Source organism: Tamandua tetradactyla, chromosome 14 (assembly GCF_023851605.1).
Source record: "Tamandua tetradactyla isolate mTamTet1 chromosome 14, mTamTet1.pri, whole genome shotgun sequence".
NCBI classification, from domain to species: domain Eukaryota; kingdom Metazoa; phylum Chordata; class Mammalia; order Pilosa; family Myrmecophagidae; genus Tamandua; species Tamandua tetradactyla.
Window position 1 is genome coordinate 37178127 of NC_135340.1, and position 25053 is coordinate 37203179.

Genomic DNA, 25053 nt, shown 5'->3' on the forward strand with positions numbered 1-25053 from the left:
AATTTTTGTGAGTTAGTTGTTTAAAATCTAGCAAGCATATAGGACCCAAAGACAAATGTGGTTTAGAAATGTATGCTCATCCAAAGTGAATGACAACCTGTGTAATGACTATTAAAAATAGTTCCCCAAAATTGTTGGAAATATGTCCAAATTTAAATGCATGAGTATATAAACAAATAACTAATGATGAATGCAAGAATAAAGTGTATATATTGCAGCTTTGAAAAGTTATGATCATGTAACTTATGTACTGGTAGGGAGTGAACTTTCTATCATAAGAACTCACACAAAAAATGGATCATCATCTCTCAGAATTGCCATTGCAAAAAATTATATTAGATTATTTCTAAAGCCTTTTCATATGAAAGGGTTTATGGCTCATTTAACATAACTTCTTTAAATTCTAAATTGCAATACATTTTATTTTGTAGAAGAGTAGTGGATACTAATATTATTTACTGATTCAATATGATTGGGGTATAAAGTACATTCAAAACCCCCTGATTTAAATAGCATTTATACTGTCAAGTTAACTTATGGCACAATCTTTTAATGTATCCATAAAATACTGAAAGGAGCAAGGGAAAAGTGAGACAGGCTTTTGGTTGAATGAATTAGTTGGTCTTGGACTGTGAAAGCAACCTTAAACACAATGGTCAATTTTAGAATGAAAAATGTCAAAGGGATTATTATAGCCAAATAGAAGCCAAAAATCAATTCTAAGTCAGTAATGTTTATTGACTATCTTCTTCCTGTTAATTTACACAGAACAAAATTATTTTGAATATTAAATCTCATTCCTGTCTTTAGAAAGGTATTCTCTATTAAAGGCAAAATCTGTGCTGTCAAGATTTGAGGTCTTCAAAATTTTGCCTGCACAAAATTCAATTTCTTGTTGAACTAAAAAGATGCCTGAACTGTGAAATTTACTTTTTCACATTGTTATGTCTGGAATACAAAATTAAGATTAAAGCATACCACTGCATATGTCCACTTTTTAATCACTAGTGTTTCAGTTTCCCAGTTTCTAAAACAAATAGCATATAATATGTTGGTCTAAAATCAATAATTTATTGGCTTATGGTTTCAGAAGCTATCTCCTGGTTAGCTAGCAATCTTTGGAGTACCTTGGCTTTTCCATTGCATGGAGATGCATATGACAGTGTCTTCTCCTGTCTTTTCCAATTTCCTTGACTTCCAGCTCTGATTATTCCCTGTGACTGTTGCTCTCTCTGTGGCTGTAAGTCCTCCAGAGACAGGATTAAGAAATATCCTGATTCTGTTGTGTCACACCTTAACAGAAGAAAGGTCAGCAAAAGGTCCTATTTAAAATGGGATCAGATGCACAGGAATGGATTACAATTAATTGCTTTTCTGGTGTGTATAGCTTCAAGCTACCACATATAGTAACATATATATTGTAAGAGATCTTAAGTTGAGAAGAGTATTAAATTCCACTCTCTTTTCTTAGTTTCTCAGAATTAAATATTTTATTTGTGTCCATTAAAAAAGTACAATGAATGTATTGTATACCGCAATTTTGGACACAAAAGAGATCACACAATTTTATTGTGGAATTTAAGTAATTTTTCTGAGCCTGAGCCTTGTGCAGTTGGGTAACAAGAGAAATGGAATAATAACTTTAAGATTTGTTCTCTATAATATAAATGCTGCATGGTTCAATTGGTTTCCTTACCGGAGTTGTGCCCTGCAGTATGGGTATAGATAAATTTTAAACGTGGAAGCTATTCATATGAAAGATTAAAGCCTAAACAAACAACATTCTAAGTAACTATCATGATTCCATGTTGTCCAATCAGTTCAATCACTTTCACCTGCCCGATGGGACTAACCTAAGGCAGAACATATATCCGGTGCCTTTTACAATATAAAGGCTCATCTACCTGGGTCAGTGTCTCTGAAGCTTCCTATTCTTTCAACTTTAATATGACAATAGATGAACAAGATCTACTAAGGTAATAGTTAGTAGATCATCTGAAGAGTAACAAGACTAATATTCCTCTTTATTGAGGAAATTGGTTGAATCCAACACTGTTGTCCCCCTTTACTTGGTGGAGCTGAAACAAAAAATTCATTCGTTCCCTAGAATTCATAGATACATTGGTTCAGATAAAGAAATGGTAATTGTGAAGTTCAGAAAAATGTTCACAACCAACCCAGCGTCTGCCATGACTCAGAGGTCCAACTACACAGACTCAATAATGGCAGGCTCTCAAGATCTTGAGGAATCCTAAATATAGTCTTACCACTGTCAGTGCATTTTGGTGGTTGACATTTCTATCCTTTTCTACCTATAATTCAGATTATTCTCTAAACTATCATGTATTGACTGTTCACACCTGTGTCTCTAAAATTGTCATTGCTAAATTTATATCAAGAGGTATGAAGTCTATCCTTAAAAATCCTGTCTATCAGAGTTCTTAGAGCCATCAACACCCTGTTATGACATAAAGGAGGTGGATTATTTTGCACGATGTGCTCAAAATTTCAATTCAAAAGAAAAAAAAGTGTATTGCTAGGTGTGAAGCAGAAAATCAGTTGGCCTTTTATCTAAAAATCTGTCTCTCCGAACTACAGTAATTCTGATTTTATATAGCATTAAAAGATGTGAAGACTCTAGGATAATGAGCATAATAACCTCAGATGATGTAGTTAGAGGTGATTTAATTATTGACCATGAACAAATTTATTACATACTTAGTCAAGTCACAGAACACATGTAAGAAAATGGTGGCCTTAACATGATTAATATTAATATTATAATATAATATTAATATTATAAGGCAGTATGGGAGACATAGATTAAAGTCTAAACTACTGCACAAGTCAGGTGGGCCCATATTGGTTAGAGCCAGTTTGGGTTATCAAGATTACTTTGAACTGGGGGTGGATCTAGACTGACCCAAGATCCTTCATTAATAAACATTAGGGGCTGTTTTTAGTGATAAGAAGACACAAAAGTAAAAAAAAAATGGACAAATAAGGGCAAGTGAAGGTTACTCACAAGGTTTTTGCAATCACAAGGGCACAAGGTAAAAGCTATACAATCATTAACATAGATCAAAACAGCTGGAGTACAGTTCAAAGATCTCAGGTACTTTCCTCTGTCTATTCTAATGTACCAGAAAGTAAAAAGAATAGCTATAAAATGAGTAGTCATAATTATTCCTTAAATGCTAGCTTCTCAGTTATAACTCAAATGGCAAGAATCATTCCTTAAACAAATGCAGTATGTGTGAAGAAGAATCTAGGGGAAATGTATGAAAGGCTTATATTTAAAAAAAAAATTTTATTGTGAAATGAAAAGCAATAAACTTCAAAAAGCAAAAAGTAATAAATTTCGTAGTTATAGAACAGATTTCAGAATTTTGTATAGGTTACCATTCCACAATTTTAAGTTTTTCTTCCAGTTACTCCAAACACTGGCAACTAAAAGAAATATCAATATAAAGATTTGGTAACCATACTTGTTTGTTAAACCCTACCTTCTCTGAATAACTCCACCATCACTTTGATCTTTTCTCCCACTTTTTAGGGATATTTGTGCTATGCCCATTTTAACTTTTTCATGTTGGAAGGGGTGTCAATAATAAGAAGTAGGGAGATGAAACTAGCTGATGTTCTGGAAAGGCTTGCCCCTTTAAGTTTCAGGACTTATCTGGCCCAGATACCCATCTGAAGATTGTAGGTTTCTGTAAAGTTACCCTAAAAGTGCATGGAACTTTTGTAGAATTTTATATAATGCACTAGGTTTTCTTTAGGGTTGGCAGGAATAGTTTTTCCTGAGGGTTGCAAACTATGATAAATAGCAATATCTAGCTGAAGCTTGCATACAAGTAGCTTCTAGAAAAGCCTCTTGACTCTATTTGAAGTTTCTCAGCCACTGATATCTATTTTGTAAATTTTTTTTCTGAAAAGCCTGTATTTAGAAAATATGCATTAAAATATGTTTAAGTGGATTTTTAAATTCAATCACATTTGTTCTATATAGTAGTAAAAATTGGAAACCAAATGAAAAATTGTCATCTTCTAACAGAAAAGGAATCATGTTTTAAATATATTTTCTCTAAAAGATATTTGAATAAATAATGTTTAAGCAAACCAGCTTAGTTTGTAACTAAATTTGAATTTTGAAAACTCTTCCATGTATGAAATCCCATATGTGCAAAAATAAACAAGAACTTTCCAAATATATATATATATATGTTGATACATGCATATACAATTATGGAATTATATTGAAAGAAAAATGAAACTATATATATCAAAATATGGACAGATGCTATTTCTGGTGATAAAACTAAAAATAATAAAAGGTATTTTTACTTCTCAAACATAAAAAGTGTTGGAAACTTGAGTAATAAAACTGAATTCATATAATATTTTGTAAATAAAATGCAGGCTTCAATAATTGTTTTGTTTTATAATAATGTGAATAATGCTTTTTCTTTTTTTCCCTAATATGTTATATCTGGAAATTGCTCAAGTAAGCACAACGAATTTTAAACCCCATTCCAACCCCACCAAATCAGTAATTGAGATTGGCCATTCAAACCTGGGCACTGTTGTTGTTGGAGATTAGCTCATGGGTAATCTCCCACAGCCAGTTGCCTCTTACCATTTCACAAATCATCCTATTCTGACAGACAGGAAGTTAAGAGTGTGGTTTTCAAATAAAGTAATGTTTTCCATTTAAAAAAAATTAAGATTTTAAATCTTTGTTTAGTTCTTATTATTACAATATTTATACTTATATTCATAGGTCTCACTATCTTTGACTTTCACAAAAGGCAAACTATCAGATGATGTTGTCAATTCAGAGAAACTCCAAAACTAAAAGGTCCCCAAGGAACACGGCATAGACAGCTTGAAAGTTTCCTGCTGCGTCCTCTTTTTCCTCCCCGGTTTGACACGGTTCCCTGGAAGGAAGGGCGGTGGCAAGGCCTTCAATGCCCCAAAAGAGGACGAGGCATAAAATGGTGTAATAGAAAAATACTGGGATTAACGACACTAATTGTGTGTTTCTTTTTGCTGGTTGTGCTCCAAGCATTATATCAAAACGAATCAGAAAGCAAAAGAATTGGAAAAAATGATACAAATTGTACAAATTGCAAAACCTTGTTAATGACTGTTTGGAAAAAATTAGGTTGGGACGCCCCCATTAAGCAAGTCATGCTGCAGATACAGCAGGCAGAAGTGCTTTTAGAACAAGTCACAGAAAAGTACCCCATAGAAAGTAAACACTTACAATTAAAAAACCCTGCATTGAGCCATCCTGGAAATTTACTCCCCCACCATGGCACCGGTCCATTGCTATAAAACAATAAAAAATCTAAGTAAACAATGTAACCTTTTAATCAAAACAAGCTAACCTTTAACCAGATTAAAATAGGTCTTGACATATTGCCTCACCTGTAGAATAATAGGAAAAGAAAGTCTAAACTCAGAAAACTGCAAACACAATGTCTGTGGTTTAAGCCAATATCTTGCTGCTATTAAAATCTTGTGTAAGTGTTCCTAAGAAAATCAAAACGTGTACTTTCGCTTTGCTTCCCTGAACCTGTAACTTTACCTAAAACGTAAGCCATGACACAACCATGATTCTGTGATACCTGTTTCCTTGCCAAAAATAAGGGTATAAAATCAGTTAAGCAAAAATAAATCCAAGCAACTCTTCTCAGAAAAAAATTCTCTAAGCTGTCTCTTGGTGTTCTTCTCGCGCCGACGACCCTCCACACCTTCAAGCCCGTTCCCTCTGCTGCGGCTGGACCGCGGCAAGTGGCGCCCGAACAGGGACTTGAGCGTAAGCTTTCTCTTTTACGGGAGGGTATAAGGCTCTCGCTATAAGGCACTGCAGGCCTCTGGCTATGGTCAGGTACTTGGGAAGTACGGATAGAGCGAGTAATCATGGGACATACGGAGTCTAAGGAATGCTCCTTGTTTGTAGATATAACAAAGCATATGTTGAAAAAGAGAGGTATAAATGTTACCAGCAGACAGCTTAGAGAATTTTTTTCTTTTGTGCAAAATGTTTCTCCCTGGTTCCCAGAAGAAGGGACTGTTAACTTAGATACTTGGCAAAAAGTAGGAAAACAAATGAAAGAATATTATACTAAAAATGGACCAGATGGAGTCCCTATTGATGCTTTTGCCCTATGGAATGTCCTTAAAGATAGTTTTGACCCCACACATGAGGCTATTTGCATGGCCAAAGAAGTGGCGACTGAAGAAGAGCAACCATTAGTTACAGCTATGACTAAAACAGGCAGTTATACCAGTATAGAGAGGCCTCCTGCTTATAATATACAGAAAGACCATTCTAGCTCCTCAGAAAGTGAAAGTGAAGCAGAGTCAGAAAGAGAGGATAAACTTAATCCTTTCGAAGTAGATGAATTGGAAAGAATAGCGGCTCAATATGAACATAACAATGTCAGTTCCTTCTTCAGTGCGTCGGCACCTGAAATAAAAAAGAAAAAGAAACCTAGGCCACGTTTAAAGCCGCAAGCTCATATCACGCCTTTGTGTGTAGGCTTTATGGGTGCAGTTAAAGAGGCTAAAGCTCAGGGCAACACAGAGTTAAAGTGTTATCCTGTGATATGGGGAGATGATAATTCGCCCCCTCAATGGGAACCGCTCCCTTTTAAACTAATAAAAGAATTAAAAATGGCTGTCAAAGATCTTGGCCCGACTTCCCCGTATACATTACAACTACTTGATAATGTAGCCAGTGAATGGCTCTCTCCTTTTGATTGGTTTTCTACTGCGCGATCTTGTCTAGCCCCCAGGAGTTTTTTGTTATGGAAAGCAGATTATGAGGAGAAGGCAAAAGGGCTAGTGCAGAAAAATTTATTAAAGAGACCCCAAAACTGGATCACACTTTCCATGTTAATAGGGGAAGGTCCATATGCCGACCCAAAAACCCAGCTTGAGCTCACTCGGGAAACTTTACAGGAAGTCTCTAGAATTGCAGTTTTGGCTTGGAGGCAGCTGCCAGCTGGAGATTTAAAGTCCTCCTTTCTTAGCACTATTAAACAAGCTGCTCAGGAACCGTATGAAGATTTTGTAGCTAGACTGGAACTAAATGTAGAAAAATTAACAGGAAGTCAAGAAGCCAAAGACATTGTTTTGAAACAACTAGCTTTTGAAAATGCCAACAGCACTTGTCAGGCGTTGCTCAGGCCAATCAGAAAATCTGGTTCTCTAACTGATTATATAAAAATGTGCGCGGATGCCTTCCCCGCATATGTTCAGGGCCTAGCAATGGCAGCTGCCCTTCAAGGGCTGCCTTATCAACAACTCTTAAAAAATATGCAGCAGAATTCACAAAACCCTCATAGAGGTAAGGGATGTTTTAAATGTGGAGAGTTTGGACACCTTAGTAGGGAGTGCCCTGTGAGGAACACCCAAGGGAGCCTCCCCCTTCCGGGTGGAATGCCTCCCCAAATTTCGCCTCAAAATTTGAGGCCTACCTCCTTGTGCAGTAGATGCGCTAAAGGCTTTTATTGGACTAAAGATTGCAGGTCAAAATACCACAAGGATGGCACTCCATTGGCGCCTGGACCTATGTCTACACCTTTCCAAAAAGGGCCAATAGTTCCTCATAAGCAAAAAAACGAATTTCTGGGGTGTCCTCCGGCCCCGAATCAGAACAGGGGGAAAGAAGCAGTGAAAAGCACTGCCTTTCCATCTATGACTTGGTCCGAGCAACTCCTGGAAGCGCTGGATTAGACTTGCCAGTTAGAGAACATTGTATCATTTCACCAGATATGTCAGTCCAAATACTTAATACTGGAGTTAAAGGTCCTCTACCCGAGGGAACAGTGGGACTAATTATAGGGCGTAGCTCAGCTTCGAAGACTGGCATTTTTACCTTACCTGGGGTAATAGATTCAGATTATACTGGGGAAATAAAGCTTATGGTACAAGCTGTTGGACAAACTATTCAATTACATCCTGGGCAGAGAATAGCACAGCTCCTTCTTGTTCCTTACTCTAATACACCTAATTCTACATTATTACAAAAAAGAGACAAGGGGTCTTTTGGATCCAGCAATGTTGTGACCTGGGTTCAAAAAATTCAGCAAGCCAGGCCTATGAAAAAATTATTAATTAATGGAAAGCCTATAGAAGGGTTATTGGATACCGGTGGAGATGTTTCATGTATAGCTGGAAACGACTGGCCCTCTTCATGGCCAATATCCCAGTCATCTGCCCCATTAGTTGGAGTAGGTTTGGCCCATAATATAGCTAAAAGCACTCAGATACTAAAGTGGCAGGATGACTGCAATCAAGGAACTTTTCAGCCATATATAGTACCCACCTTGCCTTTCTCTTTGTGGGGAAGAGATATCTTACAGCAAATGGAGGTACAGTTAGTTACATCATCTGAGACTTTTTTAGCTTAAAGGCCACTGTTGTTCCTACTGCGGATCGTATACAATGGAAGTCAAATGATCCGGTATGGATCGAACAGTGGCCGTTAAATATAGAGAAATTAGAAGTGGTACAAAACCTGGTTAAGGAACAATTAGAAAAGGGGCATATAGAACCCTCTACTAGCCCCTGGAATACTCCTATATTTGCAATAAAAAAGAAATCAGGAAAGTGGAGGCTATTACATGACTTAAGAGCAGTAAATAAAACTATGGAGACTATGGGAGCTTTACAGCCAGGTTTACCGTCACCTACTGGAATCCCAATCAATACAAATATTGTAGTGATCGATTTGCAAGATTGTTTTTTTACCATCCCCCTGCATCCAATGGATTGTAAGCGCTTTGCTTTCAGTGTTCCTTCAACAAATTTTAAGCGACCTTATCAAAGGTATCAATGGAAAGTTTTACCTCAGGGAATGAAAAATAGCCCCACATTATGTCAAAAATATGTAGACAATGCAATCAAGAATATTAGGGAAAAATACCCTGAAGTATATTTAATCCATTACATGGATGATATACTATTAGCACATTCAAACTACCATTACTTACATTACATTTTGGAATAGCTAATTCTCAACCTCCAACAACAAGGACTTATAGTAGCACCAGAAAAAATTCAGAAACAGCCTCCATACAATTACTTAGGAAGAGTAATTAAACAAGACAGAGTAATCCCACAAAAAATGGAAATTCGAGTTGATCAATTAAAAACCTTAAATGATTTTCAAAAACTACTGGGAGATATAAATTGGATTAGACCTTACATAAAGTTAACTACTGTAGAATTAAAACCCCTATTCGATATTTTAAAAGGTGATTCTCAACCTACATCAAAACGAGGGATTACAGCTGAAGCCTATCAAGCACTTCAATTAGTAAATCAAGCTTTAAGTCAAAGTCATTTAAGAAGAAGAAACATAGCACAAGAGTGGGCTCTAATAATATTAGATACCCCTTTTTTACCTACTGCTTGTCTATGGCAGACAGGTCCAATAGAATGGATACACCTCTGAATAAATCAGCATAAAAATTTAAAACCATATCCAGACTTAGTGGCAGAATTAATCATTCAAGGAAGAAATCTAAGTAAACAATTGTTAGGGGCTGATCCCTCCTGTATAATAGTTCCTTATACTAAAAATCAATTAGAACATTTATTACAATATAATGATGAGTGGATGATAAATTTAACTGCATTTAAAGGGGAAATTAAACATCATTTTCCCTCAGATCCTATACTGCAATTTATACAAAAACACCCCGTTATGTTTCCACAAAGGTGTTGTGTTCAACCCCTACCCCCCCCAGCAGAATTAATTTTCACTGACGGGTCTGCTAAAGGGACGGCTGCTATATATTCCAAAAAATTTCAAAAACAAATACAGACAAAAGAAAAATCAGCTCAGAAAGTTGAATTATTGGCAGTGATAGAAGTCTTTAATTTGTTCCCTCAGGCCTTTAATTTATACACAGACTCTCTTTATGTGGAAAATTTATTTCCTGTTATTGAAACAGCTTATATTTCTGAAAATTCTACTGTTAGTCACTATCTTTTAACATTACAGCAACTCATCCACCAGAGACATTTTCCCTTTTTTGTAGCACATATCAGAAGTCATAGTAATTTGCCAGGACCATTAGCAGAAGGTAATGCTAAAGCTGACCAACTTACTAACTATGCTGCCTTTCCAGTACAAACTCCTGTTAGTCAAGCTCAAGATGCACATAAACTGCATCATCAAAATGCTACAGCATTAAGGTTACAATTTAAAATCACTCGGGAACAGGCTAGACAAATCATTAAACAGTGTCCTATTTGTATAACGCACCTGCCACAGTTGCATACTGGAGTAAACCCTAAGGGTTTAAAACCCAATGCTTTATGGCAAATGGATGTAACTCATATTAAAGAATTTGGAAAGTTAGCTTTTGTACATGTTACTATTGATACTTACTCACATGTTCTGTTTGCCTCCGCACGAACAGGAGAGGCTTTAAAAGATGTAAAACAACATGTTATACAATCTATGGCTTATATGGGAAAACCTCAACATATAAAAACAGACAATGCCCCTGCATATGTCTCAAAAGGCTTTGAACAATTTTGTCATCAGTTTCATATCAAACATACTACTGGAATACCCTATAATCCCCAAGGTCAAGCGGTGGTGGAAAGAGCCCACCAAACATTAAAGCACCAAATTACTAAACTGCAAGATAGTGAAAGTAAGTACTTATCACCTCATCACATCATTAATCACAGTCTTTTTGTCATTAATCACTTAAATGCAAATGAAAAAGGTGAGACTCCAATGAGTAGACATTGGAATAAAGTTATACAGCCTCAAATTTTAGTAAAATGGAAGGATGTGCTAACTGGACAATGGAAAGGTCCTGATGTGTTACTAACATCCGGACGAGGATATGCTTGTATTTTCCCACAGGATGCAGAAACCCCAGTCTGGATTCCCGATAGGCTCATTCGGCCCATATCGGCGCCCATCCCAGAGAGGGAACAAGAGGAGAGCCCCTCTTCCTCCGCAGTGGAAGAACCCGTCATCTTACCCCCAGGAGAATATGGATGAAGATCTTGTGCCTGGAATGGAAGATTTATCTCTCTCTTCTACCCCGCAGGCTCAATCTACCAGACAAGCTAGTCTGCCCACTTGGGGGCAGATAAAAAAGCTTACTGCTGATGCAGAAAGGGTAGTCCTAATAACCGGAAAAACTCCTACTCCTATTCACCTGTTTCTGGCTATAATTGCACTTCTTTCCTGTCAGGTATCTGGTTCTTCTGTAAATAAATCATATTGGGCTTATATACCTAACCCACCACTTTTCCACCCCACTGCGTGGGGGGATAAAAACTTAAAGGTCTTTACTAATAATACCAATCTTATGGGAGGACTCCCTAGTTCACTTATTCCTTTTAAAAGTACTGATAATGTTAATTTTACCGGATATGCTGATGAAGCCCCTCTATGCTTTGTAATAACCGGGACTCCTCCTCCTGGCTGTTTGCCTATCAATTATCGGTCATATTATACTGATTCCCCAAGTCATAAAGGAACTAAAAGAAGCATCTGGGGGCTCAACATGATTTCTCTTGGGTACCATACCTACAATGAAAGTTATGTAAACCTTTCCTCAAATTTTAACTCTTTGATTGAGTCTTGTACAGAAAAATATCCTAAAAAGGACATCTATTGGAAAAATATTCACTCTACAGGCTATCCCCAATGGCTTGAGTGTGGCTTTTTGCATAAAGCAAACATATATCACCCTGTAAAAAGTAACCTTACTATTTATGATTTTTCAGTCTCCTCACCTAATTATAATTATACTGCATATATTATAAATAATACAGACAAATATACTTATAACAAGAGTCTACCTACAGATGGGGAACCCCTTACACGGTGGTTCACCCCAGGATTAGTGACCCCCATTTATCAAAGTAGTGCTTCATCCCATAATTGAACTGGTTTATATAATAACTTATTTCGTCTGCTTGCTGCTACTAATATGGTGTTGTTATATCGCCCATCTAGTTCAACCCCTGTTCCTTACGGCATTCGTGCATGTGTAAATGCACCTCATGCTATTCTAGTAGGAAATACTCACATGTTTAATATCACACAAATGAATAATGCCTATCATATCACGTGCACTAACTGTCTCCTTACTAATTGTATTAATTCTGGCTTGCCAAAAAATTATACTACTTTTCTTATTGTGCATCAACCTTCTTATGTCTTATTACCTGTTAAGTTAAATGAACCATGGTTTGATGATGTTGGCTATCAAGTTATGGAAAGGCTGAACAACTTAATGAGACCTAAGCGTTTTGTAGCTACGTTAATTTTAGGAATTACCACTCTAATTAGCATTATTGCTTCTTTAGCTATATCAACTACAGCCCTCATTCAAAATCAACAAACTGCTCATCATGTAAATACTCTAACTCATAATATTTCTTTAGCTTTAACCCTACAAGAAAAATTAGATAGAAACTTAGAGACTAGAGTAGATGCCTTAGAAGATACAGTTATTTATTTAGGAAACCAGATTCAAAATCTAAAAACCCAACTTACCACCCGGTGTCATGTTAATTATAAATGGATATGTATTACCCCAGCACCCTATAATGAAACAGAGCAGTCATGGGAAAAAGTAAAAACCCATTTACAAGGAATATGGCATAACACTCAACTAGCACCAGATATTCTAGCTTTACAACAACAAATAACTGACATAAGTAAGGCACATATAACAGAACATGAAACCCTAGCAAACAGTCTTTGGTCCTCCTTACAAAATCTTAACCCAATTTTTGGATGGTCCAATGTAGTAAACTTTGGCCTTACTGTGACTATAATATTAATTATTATTTTTTGCTTTCCCGCAGCAATCAAAACCATAAAAGCATCTATCAAGCAAATCGAGAGAGTCCAGCAAAAAGAAATTTTAAAAAATAAAGGGGGAAATACCGCGTCCTCTTTTTCCTCCCCGGTTTGACACGGTTCCCTGGAAGGAAGGGCGGTGGCAAGGCCTTCAACGCCCCAAAAGAGGACGAGGCATAAAATGGTGTAATAGAAAAATACTGGGATTAACGACACTAATTGTGTGTTTCTTGTTGCTGGTTGTGCTCCAAGCATTATATCAAAATGAATCAGAAAGCAAAAGAATTGGAAAAAATGATACAAATTGTACAAATTGCAAAACCTTGTTAATGACTGTTTGGAAAAAATTAGGTTGGGATGCCCCCATTAAGCAAGTCATGCTGCAGATGCAGCAGGCAGAAGTGCTTTTAGAACAAGTCACAGAAAAGTACCCCATAGAAAGTAAACACTTACAATTAAAAAACCCTGCATTGAGCCATCCTGGAAATTTACTCCCCCACCATGGCACCGGTCCATTGCTATAAAACAATAAAAAATCTAAGTAAACAATGTAACCTTTTAATCAAAACAAGCTAACCTTTAACCAGATTAAAATAGGTCTTGACATATTGCCTCACCTGTAGAATAATAGGAAAAGAAAGTCTAAACTCAGAAAACTGCAAGCACAATGTCTGTGGTTTAAGCCAATATCTTGCTGCTATTAAAATCTTGTGTAAGTGTTCCTAAGAAAATCAAAATGTGTACTTTCGCTTTGCTTCCCTGAACCTGTAACTTTACCTAAAACGTAAGCCATGACACAACCATGATTCTGTGATACCTGTTTCCTTGCCAAAAATAAGGGTATAAAATCAGTTAAGCAAAAATAAATCCAAGCAACTCTTCTCAGAAAAAAATTCTCTAAGCTGTCTCTTGGTGTTCTTCTCGCGCCGACGACCCTCCACACCTTCAAGTCCGTTCCCTCTGCTGTGGCTGGACCACGGCAGTTTCCCACTCCAGAGGCTATTCTCTGCAATGAATAAATGCCTCACTGAGTAGAATGCTCTCCAAAGAACTCTGGTCATAGCAGAAAATGGATTGTTTCTTTTGCTGAAATGTGATTTTATTTCAGGCTCTATTTAGAATATGGAGTAAGCTTTATCTATGGAGAGGAATCTGGTCAGATATTTCCCTCTGGTTAAAAAAAGTCTATATTCTATGAATTTCTTAATTTCTTCAATAATTCCCTTCCTCTAGCACAGTTAAGATAATTTCAGAATATTTTAATACCATTTTCCCATGTATACATTGTGGGATTGTTTGAAAATCCTGCATAACTTCCAGAAATAGCACAATTTCTGGTCCCAACTAAAGTCGGGAACTTCAGTACTGCTCACAACACCAAAATGAGTGCCTTGTAAACAGACTTGGGGCTTCCTAGATGCCCAAATTACGGAGGCCTGGTCCCCAAAATCCAGTCATCAGGGTTCACAGTTCTCTTGGACTAAGGGTCTGCCTGAGGCACTGGTATGGGTGTGTAATTAACAAAAATTTCTAGAGGGAGAAAAATTGGATATTAGAAAATCGGTTAAGAAAAGCATGATAGAAAAAATAGGTTAAGAAGAACATGATAGAAAATGCAAAGAAAAATTTCCCAAAACCTGTAAGTACTGGTGTCTTAACATGGAAATGAAAATGCCCTTGGAACCTGAAAAGAAGGAAATGCAGAATGGTACCAGGGCATGGACTGGGTTCAGAGAACACAGAGTGTGCACCACAGTCACAGTTTCTTTTCAACTCTGAGATTTCTGCTAATTATGCTAAGACCTACAAACATTATGAAGACTGTTAGGAAATGTGAGTGAAAGTTCCCTAGCACCTTCAGTGTGGAGGAGGCGGGGAGAGTCTCAGGGTGAGCATGACAATTTTAGAAGCTCATTTAAAGAGAATAAGGTGGCCTCATTTTTATTTTATTAATTTTTATTTTCCTAAATTTTAATCTCCTCAGTGAGTTCTCATTTCAGTCATTTGACTTACAATTATATACTCTTGGAATCTAGAGAACTACCTTTCACATTTAGGACACATGTAATGTTAACATTCTTACAAAATATTAATATGTTTAATATGAATTATTTTAGTTGTAATACTTTCTCTCTTGTAATTCAATTAAAAACCATAATAAAAACTTTAAAAAAGTAATGAGGTGAAAATGAAGGCAGAGGCTTTTATTTCCTTGGCAAAACCCACAGCACTGAGGGTTTGTTTCTTTTTCACCTGAAGTACTCAGTAATGATTAGGGAACCTGGTAAGAAATTACTGAATAAATTCTTGTTGACTTGAGTAGAAAAAATAGCCTTTTTTTTTTATCTATTTCCTAATCTATTCTTATTTTCATCCCTCAGGTCTGACAACACTGATGAAATTTAAAAACCATATCATCAATAACAACTTCAATTATTTGCAATACTACTGGTAAGTCTAAGCTAAATTAATGAAAATTTGAAACAAACAGTACCAAGAGCAATAATAGAATTATAGATACATAGAAAAGTTTTCTTAAATCTGTTGAACATTCATATTTCTTTTTATTTTAGTTACCTTTTCATAGGGCATTTATTCTAAGGAAGAATATTTCTGTTTTTCAAGATTCGTAGAATTCATATTCCTATGATTTCAACCAAACCAAATTCTTTTCTAAACCAGCATTCTTTTCAAAAGCTAACTATAGTAAATCTTCTCTTTATTGTGTGTGCTACTTTGGGCATTTTGCCTTTGGTTGACTCAGATTTTCAACTGTGAAATGAACCTAATTAGTTATCATGGTCATGAAATAGTGATCAAAAGTATTTTGCATAGCCCTGAACTCTGTAGAAAATGCAAAATTAAAAAAAAGTTCTATCTAGCTGGATCAAACTTTGGCAACAGGAAATGATTTTAGTCATCAGGAAATAATAATTGCTATTAAAGATAAATGGTCTATTGTGGCAAAGCCCTTAAGACCCCAAAATAAAATAATAATAATAATGAAGAGCAATTGGGAGGGGAAAGACTAGTAAGGAGAGAAACAGAGAGCAAGAAAGAAAAATAATACATTTATTTTACAGCTTGAGGTAATTATCATTTTTAAGTAGTTAATTTAAAAGACAAAAGAGAGCTTTCTAGAGACAAAGTTTCTATATTCTCTACTATGTCAATATAAGAAATCTCATTGGTTTGTATATGTCATTTATTTTGTATTGCAAAAAGAAAGCCATTAGTTAATGAGTATAAGAAAGAATAGATAATATATTTTAGGAATGATGGCTCACAGGTGAAGGCAGTTGGGACTAAGTGAAATTTGTTTTCTAATAAAATATTGAAAATGTAGGGAATTGTCTAACTCTAAAATTTTGTAGCCAGTATCTCAGATGACAGGATGTTCTCGTTTATAACGCTTTTTTCCCCCCTCAAGTAATGAATCAGATTTTGCTCCCAGATTTGGTTCATTTTGGTCCATGCAGGAATTTCGAGCTTTTAGTTGGTCAGGAGTCATGTATATTTTGAATCAGACATTGAAATCGGATAATATTTTCCATGACCCTAGAACATCTGGTAAGCAGGCTTAAGGACACATTTTATAGCTCTGTCCACAAGCTAAATCTTAGGATTACCTGTGGCTGAAATTTACCTTGGCTTTGAAATTTTCTCAAAATAAAATAAAATAAAGATTGAGTTTTATTTTCAGGGGACATTGCTTCCTTATGCTCATAGTTTATTATTTTATGACTAAAATATTTATTCTCTTACTGAGGATTATCCACATTTCCCTTGACTACTTTTTCTGCCCTTTGTACTTAGTTAACTACATTTATTGGTAAAAATATGTTTGTGATTTGGCCATGTAAGTAGTAATACCTCTATATTTTACAGATTAATTCATTTATTTGTTTAATAATGAGACAATTATTGACTTTTGGCAATGTGCTAAGTATTGTTCTAGTGATTTAAATTTATGTATACAAATATTTTTCTGACATACAGCTCTAAACAAAATTATTATACTGAAGGAAAAAAGCATTGTACCAAGTCTAGAGTATTGCAGAAATAATAAGTATTCATAACACATTCTCTTCATTTTTCTAGGCCCTTTTTTGATTCATTTGTTTAGCTATTTATTCAATAATAAAGTTACAGCTATGGAAGCATGGTCTAATATATGAACTTCATAATTGATAATATAACCTGCTCATATATTCCTTCTCATCCTCAGCTTTGACCTCTTCTCACCTGAGATTATATACCTTACATATTGTCTTTTTCATTCCTACATAGTTTTATCATGTATACTAATTCCTGCAAAATATAGTCCTTTTATTGCTATGCACTTTATGAAAAGTGTTGTTAAATGGATTTCTTTTGAATTTCTTTCCTTCATTATTATTTCCTACCTCATTTCATGTAGCTTACTTCATTCTTGTAACTCTAAATAATATTCCATTATGTAAATATACCACAATTTATTCATATATCTCCATCAGTGACATTCTTTTAAATTTCTCCTCTTATGTATATGCAGAAGTTTAACTCAAGCATGTACATAGAAATGAAATTGCTGGGTCATGAGACATGTGAAAGTTGAACTTTATAAGACCTAAACTATTGTCCAAAGTGCTTGTATTAGGAAACACTCCCATTAGCAAATATCAGACATTATCATGACACACATATTGGTTATTCTGAAAATTAATTTCATGCCTTTCATTTTTGGATGAAGTTAGAACAAACTGGAAAAATGGAAGAAGTAAACCAGTCTGTGGTACCTGAAATTATTATTCTTGGACTTTGAGAATCATGGAAGATACAGGTCTTTCTCCTATTGATATTTTCTTCACTTTATTTGATCACCATTTTAGGCAACACTTTTATTGTTTTCTTAATCATTACTGACTTCAGCCTCCACTCCCCCATGTACTTCCTCTTAGCCAATCTCTCTTTTATTGACTTCTGCCTTTCCTCAGTTACTACACCTAAAATGATCACAGACTTTCTCAAGGAAAACAAGGCCATCTCCTTTGGAGGTTGCATGTGCCAGATTTTCATTGGACATTTCTTTGGAGGGGGTGAGATGCTGCTGCTTGTGTCAATGGCATACAACCATTATGTGGCCATCTGCAAGCCACTCCATTATTCTAGCATCATGAACAGACAAATGTGCATTGGGTTAGTGATGACATCATGGATCATTGGCTTTATTCACTCAATAAGTCAACTAGCTCTGATTGTTAAGCTGCCTTTCTGTGGACCCAGAGAATGGATAGCTTTTTCTGTGATATTCCATTGGTTATCAAGCTAGCCTGCATGGACACCTATGTTCTGGAAATGTTGATAAATGCTGACAGTGGGATACTGGCAACTATCTGCTTCATTATGCTGCTAATCTCTTGCTCTTATATTGTTTTTACTGTCTGCCTTCATTCTAAGGATGGAGCATCCAAGGCTCTCTCTACCTGCACTGCTCACATCACTGTGGTGGTATTATTCTTTGGGACCTGCATTTTCATTTAATTGTGGCCACTCAACATCACTTGGATAGACAAGTTTCTTGCTGTATTTTATGCAGTCATTACACCTCTCCTGAATCCATCTGTTTATACCCTAAGAAACAAAGAGATTAAAAATGCCATAAGATGACTATGACTTTAGTGTAGCTAGCAGTGAGTATTTTAGGGTCTCACATTATCAGTATGTCCATGCATGATCCTTAATTTAACTACTCCTGTACTGTCTTTCTGGACTTGGAAACATTTCCCAATTCACATATGGAAATCTGTATATCTCCAGTTGTATGGTTATGTCAATAACCTTCTATTCTACAGTCATAGATTGATCATTGAATGCAAGCTAATCTAAATTGGCTAGACTTTGCAACTATGATTTTGATACTCAAAGATAACTTTAAATTGTTAAAAATATTGATGATACTACTAATCATGCTGCTTTTATGACATTCACCACCATATATTGAAACTTCCATTATGCTAAGCATTTCCTTGAGTTAAGCATTTCACATAGATCTTCTCTTTTAATTTTGCTCACTGAAACAGCAAATTGAATATACTATTTTTAACAATCAATAAATTAGTCACTCAATTAGGGAACATTCCACCTAATTAATTTATTTACATAGGTCTCTCAGTAACATGAATACTTTTAAAGATCATCATTAGCATTGCTTCTCTCATTAAGGAAAAAACTGAATGACAATCATATTCTAGGGAGATAAAATTGATCCCCACTTTTGTGTCTTGGCCATTTGTTAAACAGCATATTGTTTTTAGATGATTTATATTAAAAATGTGGTATATATATTTGTAACCTTTGAGGATTTTGCTTCTTCTCTATTAATAAATTGGTTAGGAAATAACTTATCTGTTCCAGATAAAGCAGAGAAAAATATTCGGAGGTTAAATTAAGAAAACCTCATTCTGAAGCAATAAAATATTCATTAATTCACTGCAGTGCTCAGATTGATTGCAACTAGACTGTGTTAAGGTGATGAATTTCTCATTACTACACACAACAAAACTTGCACTTTCATGGGATTTCTTCCTACACTATGTTTCAGAAAGGTACTCTCCCTTATCTGAAATCTATAGAGCTAGAAGTACATTGAGTTTCATAAAGTTTTTAAAGATTATATAGCCCTATATATTTTCTACCACTCCAAATTGAGTCTGAAGCATAAACTAAAAATTAAAATTGTTTATTTCTACAGTAAAATAGATAAATATTCATATTATAATGCAATGAATAAAAACTATGACTACTAGCTTCACATCTAGTGAAGGTTAGGATTTGCTGCTCAATGAGAAAGGTCAGGTTAGCTTGTACCACCATATAGGTTACAGAAAAAAATTAAACACTTTTTTCCAAAACTGTTTGCAATTGAGAATTGTGTAAATACATAATTGAATAAAACAGCATGTTAAGAAGCATGTTTCAGTTTTAGGATGTAGTTGGCATTTAGGGCATCCACAATTGGGGCTGGGAAGCGCCTTGTCTCAGGTGGCCCTTGGGATGTTAAGTGACCTACACAGTCCTATTCCCTAGGCCACATAAAGTCAAGTATTGAATTAAGCCAAACTGTTACATTTTCACAATATACGAACCTCAATGTTATTTCTATGACCCCAGAAAAGTTATGACATCCTTAAGACATCTCTTCACCCTATACTCACCCCATCATAGTCAAGTAAGATTTTATATCTCAAGGGTGAAATTAATAATCTTCAAATAATCTAGTCCAGTGTTCCTTAAACATTTTTATCTCAAGATTCTTATACAGTTTTAAAATGATTGCTGACCCAAAGAGCTTCTGTTTATGTGGATTATATCTACTAATATTTACTACATTAGAAATTAAAGCTGAATAATTTTTAAAAAGTGTATTCATTAACATTTAAAAGTAGCAATAAAAAGCCATTGGATCTTAAAATAAATAATATACTGTATGAAAAATAGATACAGTTTCCAAAGCAAAATAAAGAATGCAATGAGAAATATGGCACTGTTTTACATTTTTGCAAATTTCTATTTTTTTTACTTTTTTTGTTCTTTTTATTTTTTGTTTTTTTCTTCTGCAAATTTGTGTCCACTGACTCCTTCTTCTGCTGTTACTACTTTTAAGCCTATCCTAAATTTTTTCAGTTCTAAAATGTAATTTTGTTCTGCCTTAGATATGCAGATTCTCTGTTGAAATATTTCATTGTTTCATTATTTTTTTAACTTCTTAATATCTATTTAAAATGATTAATATTTACCTAAACTTATTTTCCGCTAATTTCAATAATTGGCTCATCTGTGGTCTGTTTCCATGAACTATTTTCCACTTAATTATGGGTCACATATCCCTGCTTCTTATCATATTTCATATATGTTAGACATTGTGCATAAAGAAGCTCTATTCTGATATATTACCTGAGAAACCACTTGCATTATCCTATGTTAGACCTAAAATGTTAAGTTGTGATCACTTCAATCCAATCAGGTATTGAGTTGAGTTGAATCTGGATTTTAGTTTTTATGAGACTCCAGCCAGTTCTAATTTGTGCCTGCTTCCTGGGTATATCCCTTCCAAGTTTTATTGCAACTCTGATAGGTCCTTTTCTGCTTATCTTGAGGATTTCAAGGTATCAATTTTGTCCTTAAGAATTTTTTAGCTTATAACTTTAGCCTTCTTACCCTCTTCCCCAAGCATGAAAACTATGGCAAATTTCTCAAGCAGAAAACTTGGCCTTATGATTTTTCTTTTTTATTTAATGCAGGTAACATTGACTCTGCATTGAATCCATTAAAATATAAGAATCTATCAACAAAGTAATCGTGAAATACATGAACTATCAAGGAATGTATAATAGAGAAAAAATTTGGATCACAGATATTCAGGCTAGAGTGTTCTGACAAAATAGGGCAGTAAATTGCTCAGTTTTATACAGTTATCAAAGCAAAAGGAAAATTAAGCTAATTTCACAAGCTTCATAGATGAGTTATCATATACATCATATAATAAAAGCTTGAGACATGTGCCTTGAGAGGGAAAAAAGGTTATACAGGTTACTGGAGAAAACTGTCAGCAATAGTTCTGAATGTTCACTTGTTGGACAATAATAACACCAAGCATAGTGATATGATCAATATCTATTTGAGCCCAAGTCCAAAAAATATTCATTGATTGAATGAGTTGTAAACACCAAATCACAAGCAATAGAAAATATGTGTATATGTATATGTTATATGTAATATATATGCATATGTAAATACGGGCACAAATATGTGTTTATATAATATATGGGTGTATATAAACATATGCACATGCACACATATATAAATGATATGGGCCAACTGAAAAGTGGGCTTAGATCCATTAGAATTAAGGCAAGAAAGGGTAAGAGCAGTTGTTACAGACCAAATCCATGAACACACACCATCTGAGGCTCTTTCTCTTGTTTCCTCTCCTACCATATGTCAATCTGTCTTTATTACAGTTCATTGAGCAGCTACCATGAATATTTCCTGTGTTTCAGGCACTGTGACACATTCTGGAATAAAACTCAGACCCTGCCCTCAGGTAGTGTGAAATATCATAGTGAAGCAAGACGTTACAAATCACATAACTGGATGTTAATGTGGTGATATGTCAAGAAGAACAGTGCAAAGTGCAAAGAGAAGTAGTAGAGCTCATAACTGTATATTCTGTCCTTTTATAGAAGATGTTGTTTGCACTAAGATCTAAATGATGAATAGGAGTTTATTAAGTGAAGAAGAATAGGCAAAGGAAACACCTGGGAAAAAACCCTGAAGCATGAAGAAACTCAGCAGCTCGGAATAAATAAAAGAAGATAAGTAAGGGTCTTGACAAGATAGACCTATATAGTAGGCAATGAGAATTTGGTCGATATCTTAGAAATGATGGAAAACTGTTGTGACAGGATAGTGAAAAAAATAATATTTGTGCCTTACAGAAGCTACAAAGTGATGAATGTAGCAGAGGGATACAAAGGGAAGAGAGAGAGACAAATTTGGAATCTATCAATGCATTTTATCAAATCAGAGTGGCCAGGATGAATTTGTAAATAAATGCTGTTGACACAATTTACCAAATTTGGATAAAAATGTAGTGTTTTTTACCTTTAGGCTTAATCAAAATGAGTTTCAATATTTATTTAAATAAAACTAAAAGAAAGATAAAAATAGAAAATATAGACATATTTTTAGATAATCTTTTGTGTGAGAAAAATCTTTCCAAGCATGTCCTCGTACGTGAAAATCAGGGTGTAGAAACTGACACTTTTCAATATAAACCTTCTATATTAATTATTAAACACAAATAAAAATGGATAGTTTACAGGGGATATCCAGGGAAGATGGTGTAGTAAGGAGCTCAGGATTCAATCCTTCCATGAAAACAACTATTAAACAGGCAGGAACTATCTATAACAATGATTTTGAAACTCTAGAGGCCAGAAAAAAACTGTACAGTATCCAGGGAAGAGCAGAAGGAAGTGGTGATAAATTATATTAAAGAACTGTAAATTGATCTCTCCATGTAGCAGCTACCAGTGCCCATGTCCTATTCTCTGCAGAGACAAGAGGAACACTCATTCACTGCTGGTGGCAATGTAAAATATTGCAGCTGTTGTGGAAGACAGTTTGGTTGTTCCTCCAAAAGCTAAGTAAAGGACTGCCATATGACCAGCAATCCCACTACTAGGTATACACCCAAAATAATTGAAAGCAGGAGCTGGAACAGATATTTGAATGCTTTTGGAAACTCATTATATCTAGAGCTGTTTCTGTCCTTCCTCTTTCAAGGAAGGAAAATTGTTTATAAGATATTTTTTTCTAGAGAAATTCAACAGAGCATTTTAATTTCATGCTAGATTTCATGCTATTATATTGCCCTTGAAACAACAGGATAACCTAAAAGTGGGCTTAGATATATTACTGCTTGTGCATTAGCAAGTAAAGGAAAAAGGATGGAAGAGAAATAATCTTCTACTAGCCATTTCAGGTTTAGCAAATGTTTCCCTGGAAATAAAAATAAAAATTGTGCTATGGGTACAAGTCTCATTTAGTAATATAATTTGCAGATGAGTTAATTTTACATCCATGTCTTAGTCACTTCATTACCCACAGGTATTATCAGATATATCAGATAATATCCACAGGTATTAGCAAATACCTAGAGAAAGGTATTTGAAGCTCACAGAGTCAGTGTCTGCAAAATTATTAGAGAAATACCTATACTTTCATAGAGGGGCCTGGTTTTATAAAGGCACCAAAACTTGTCAGGAGGGTCGTAGAGTCTTGCTGGAGACAAATCAGGTCCATTGAGAACGACATCAGTAAGCAGTATGAGAAAATGGGCAGAAGACACCCAGATAGCTGGCATATCACCCACAAGCATCACACTACATCTTTCTAAAGTGTTTAATTCTTCTTGTTCTCATGAGATTTTTGGGAGAAAAAGCAGAACGTTTGATTCCATTGGTCAAAAACCTAGTTTCAACACCAAAACCTAGTTTAAAAATTTCAAAGTTTCATCTCTTTGTATCTTCCACTTGTCAGATACAAAAAGATATTTTGTATCTTCAAGGGCATAAAACAATGTATTTGACTATAATTTATTTTAAAAATAAATTTTTATTTTTAAAAATAAATAGTATTTGTAATACTAGTTTATAAAAACTTAAAAAACTACACAAATAAAATAGTAAGTATATCCCTAAGACTATATTCCATTTGACTTCAAAATTTTCAGGAAGTAGTCTATAAAATACATAAGCACACAAAAATTTTATTTCATGATTTTCCAAGTGACTGCTTCAATGAGTTAGATATGGGGAATATAAGCATGCTAAAAGGTTTAGAAATTTGGTTGCAATTGCTAAGTTATAAAATATTACACAATAAATTCTAATTATTTCTAATTTGTATTATAAAGTTAATGGAATAATATCAAAAAGGAGACTCATCTAAGGAAGTAGAGCAAGAGAAAGTTGTGTATACTATCATGAACATTTTGATCAATTTGAGCCAATCAACAGTAATAGAAAAACAGTGAGCAATAGTATGAAACTCCACATAATAAAAACTTTGCATGTACTTTTACTTTCTTGAATATTATATTTTTTCTTTGGGATAGCCAATTTTCACCTGCAGATATAGCCAGTAATATAGAACACATACTGAGAGAAGGATGCACTGAGAAAATTGCACGTATCCCTAGGAACCACAGAAAATAAAGTGACTGTGATGTTAAATACGGTTTACAAAATGAGGCAATGACCACCTGGTCAGTGTTTGTGCATTGCAAACAAAACTCAGGGCTTCTGCTGCTGCTGCAGTTTCTGGCTCCTGCTTCATTTATTGAGAAATAATAGCCTGACTAGAAGCCTTACCATTATAAGGGTAACAACTCTCCCCACCCCTTGTTTGGATCCATAAAAACCCTGAACTCAGACCCAGAGAGACAGATTTTGGGGCTGATAAGTTATGTGAGCTCCTGCTTTGTGTATAGAATGAAACTCTTTCACTCTCTGTAACCTCAGTGTTATGGATTCATTGTTATGTGCGTTGAGCCAAGAACCCACCGCTTTTGTTTGGTATCATTGTGGAAACCCAGATGGGACAAAGATTTCTAAGAAGCAAGGAGTCTGACTGCTCAAAGTTCT

At 35.0% G+C, this 25053-nt stretch overlaps 1 protein-coding gene and 1 pseudogene across 1 annotated transcript; both read left to right on the top strand.

Annotated features, from left to right (window-relative positions):
- The first annotated feature begins 5928 nt into the window (after nt 1-5928).
- On the top strand, nt 5929-7749 carry LOC143655314 (endogenous retrovirus group K member 5 Gag polyprotein-like). The gene has a single exon (XM_077126694.1). It carries the CDS (start codon nt 5929-5931, stop codon nt 7747-7749), a length of 1821 nt encoding a protein of 606 aa, XP_076982809.1.
- Nucleotides 7750-17612: 9863 nt separating this feature from the next.
- LOC143654941 (olfactory receptor 4K3-like) lies at nt 17613-18511 on the top strand (annotated as a pseudogene).
- The last annotated feature ends 6542 nt before the right edge of the window (nt 18512-25053 follow it).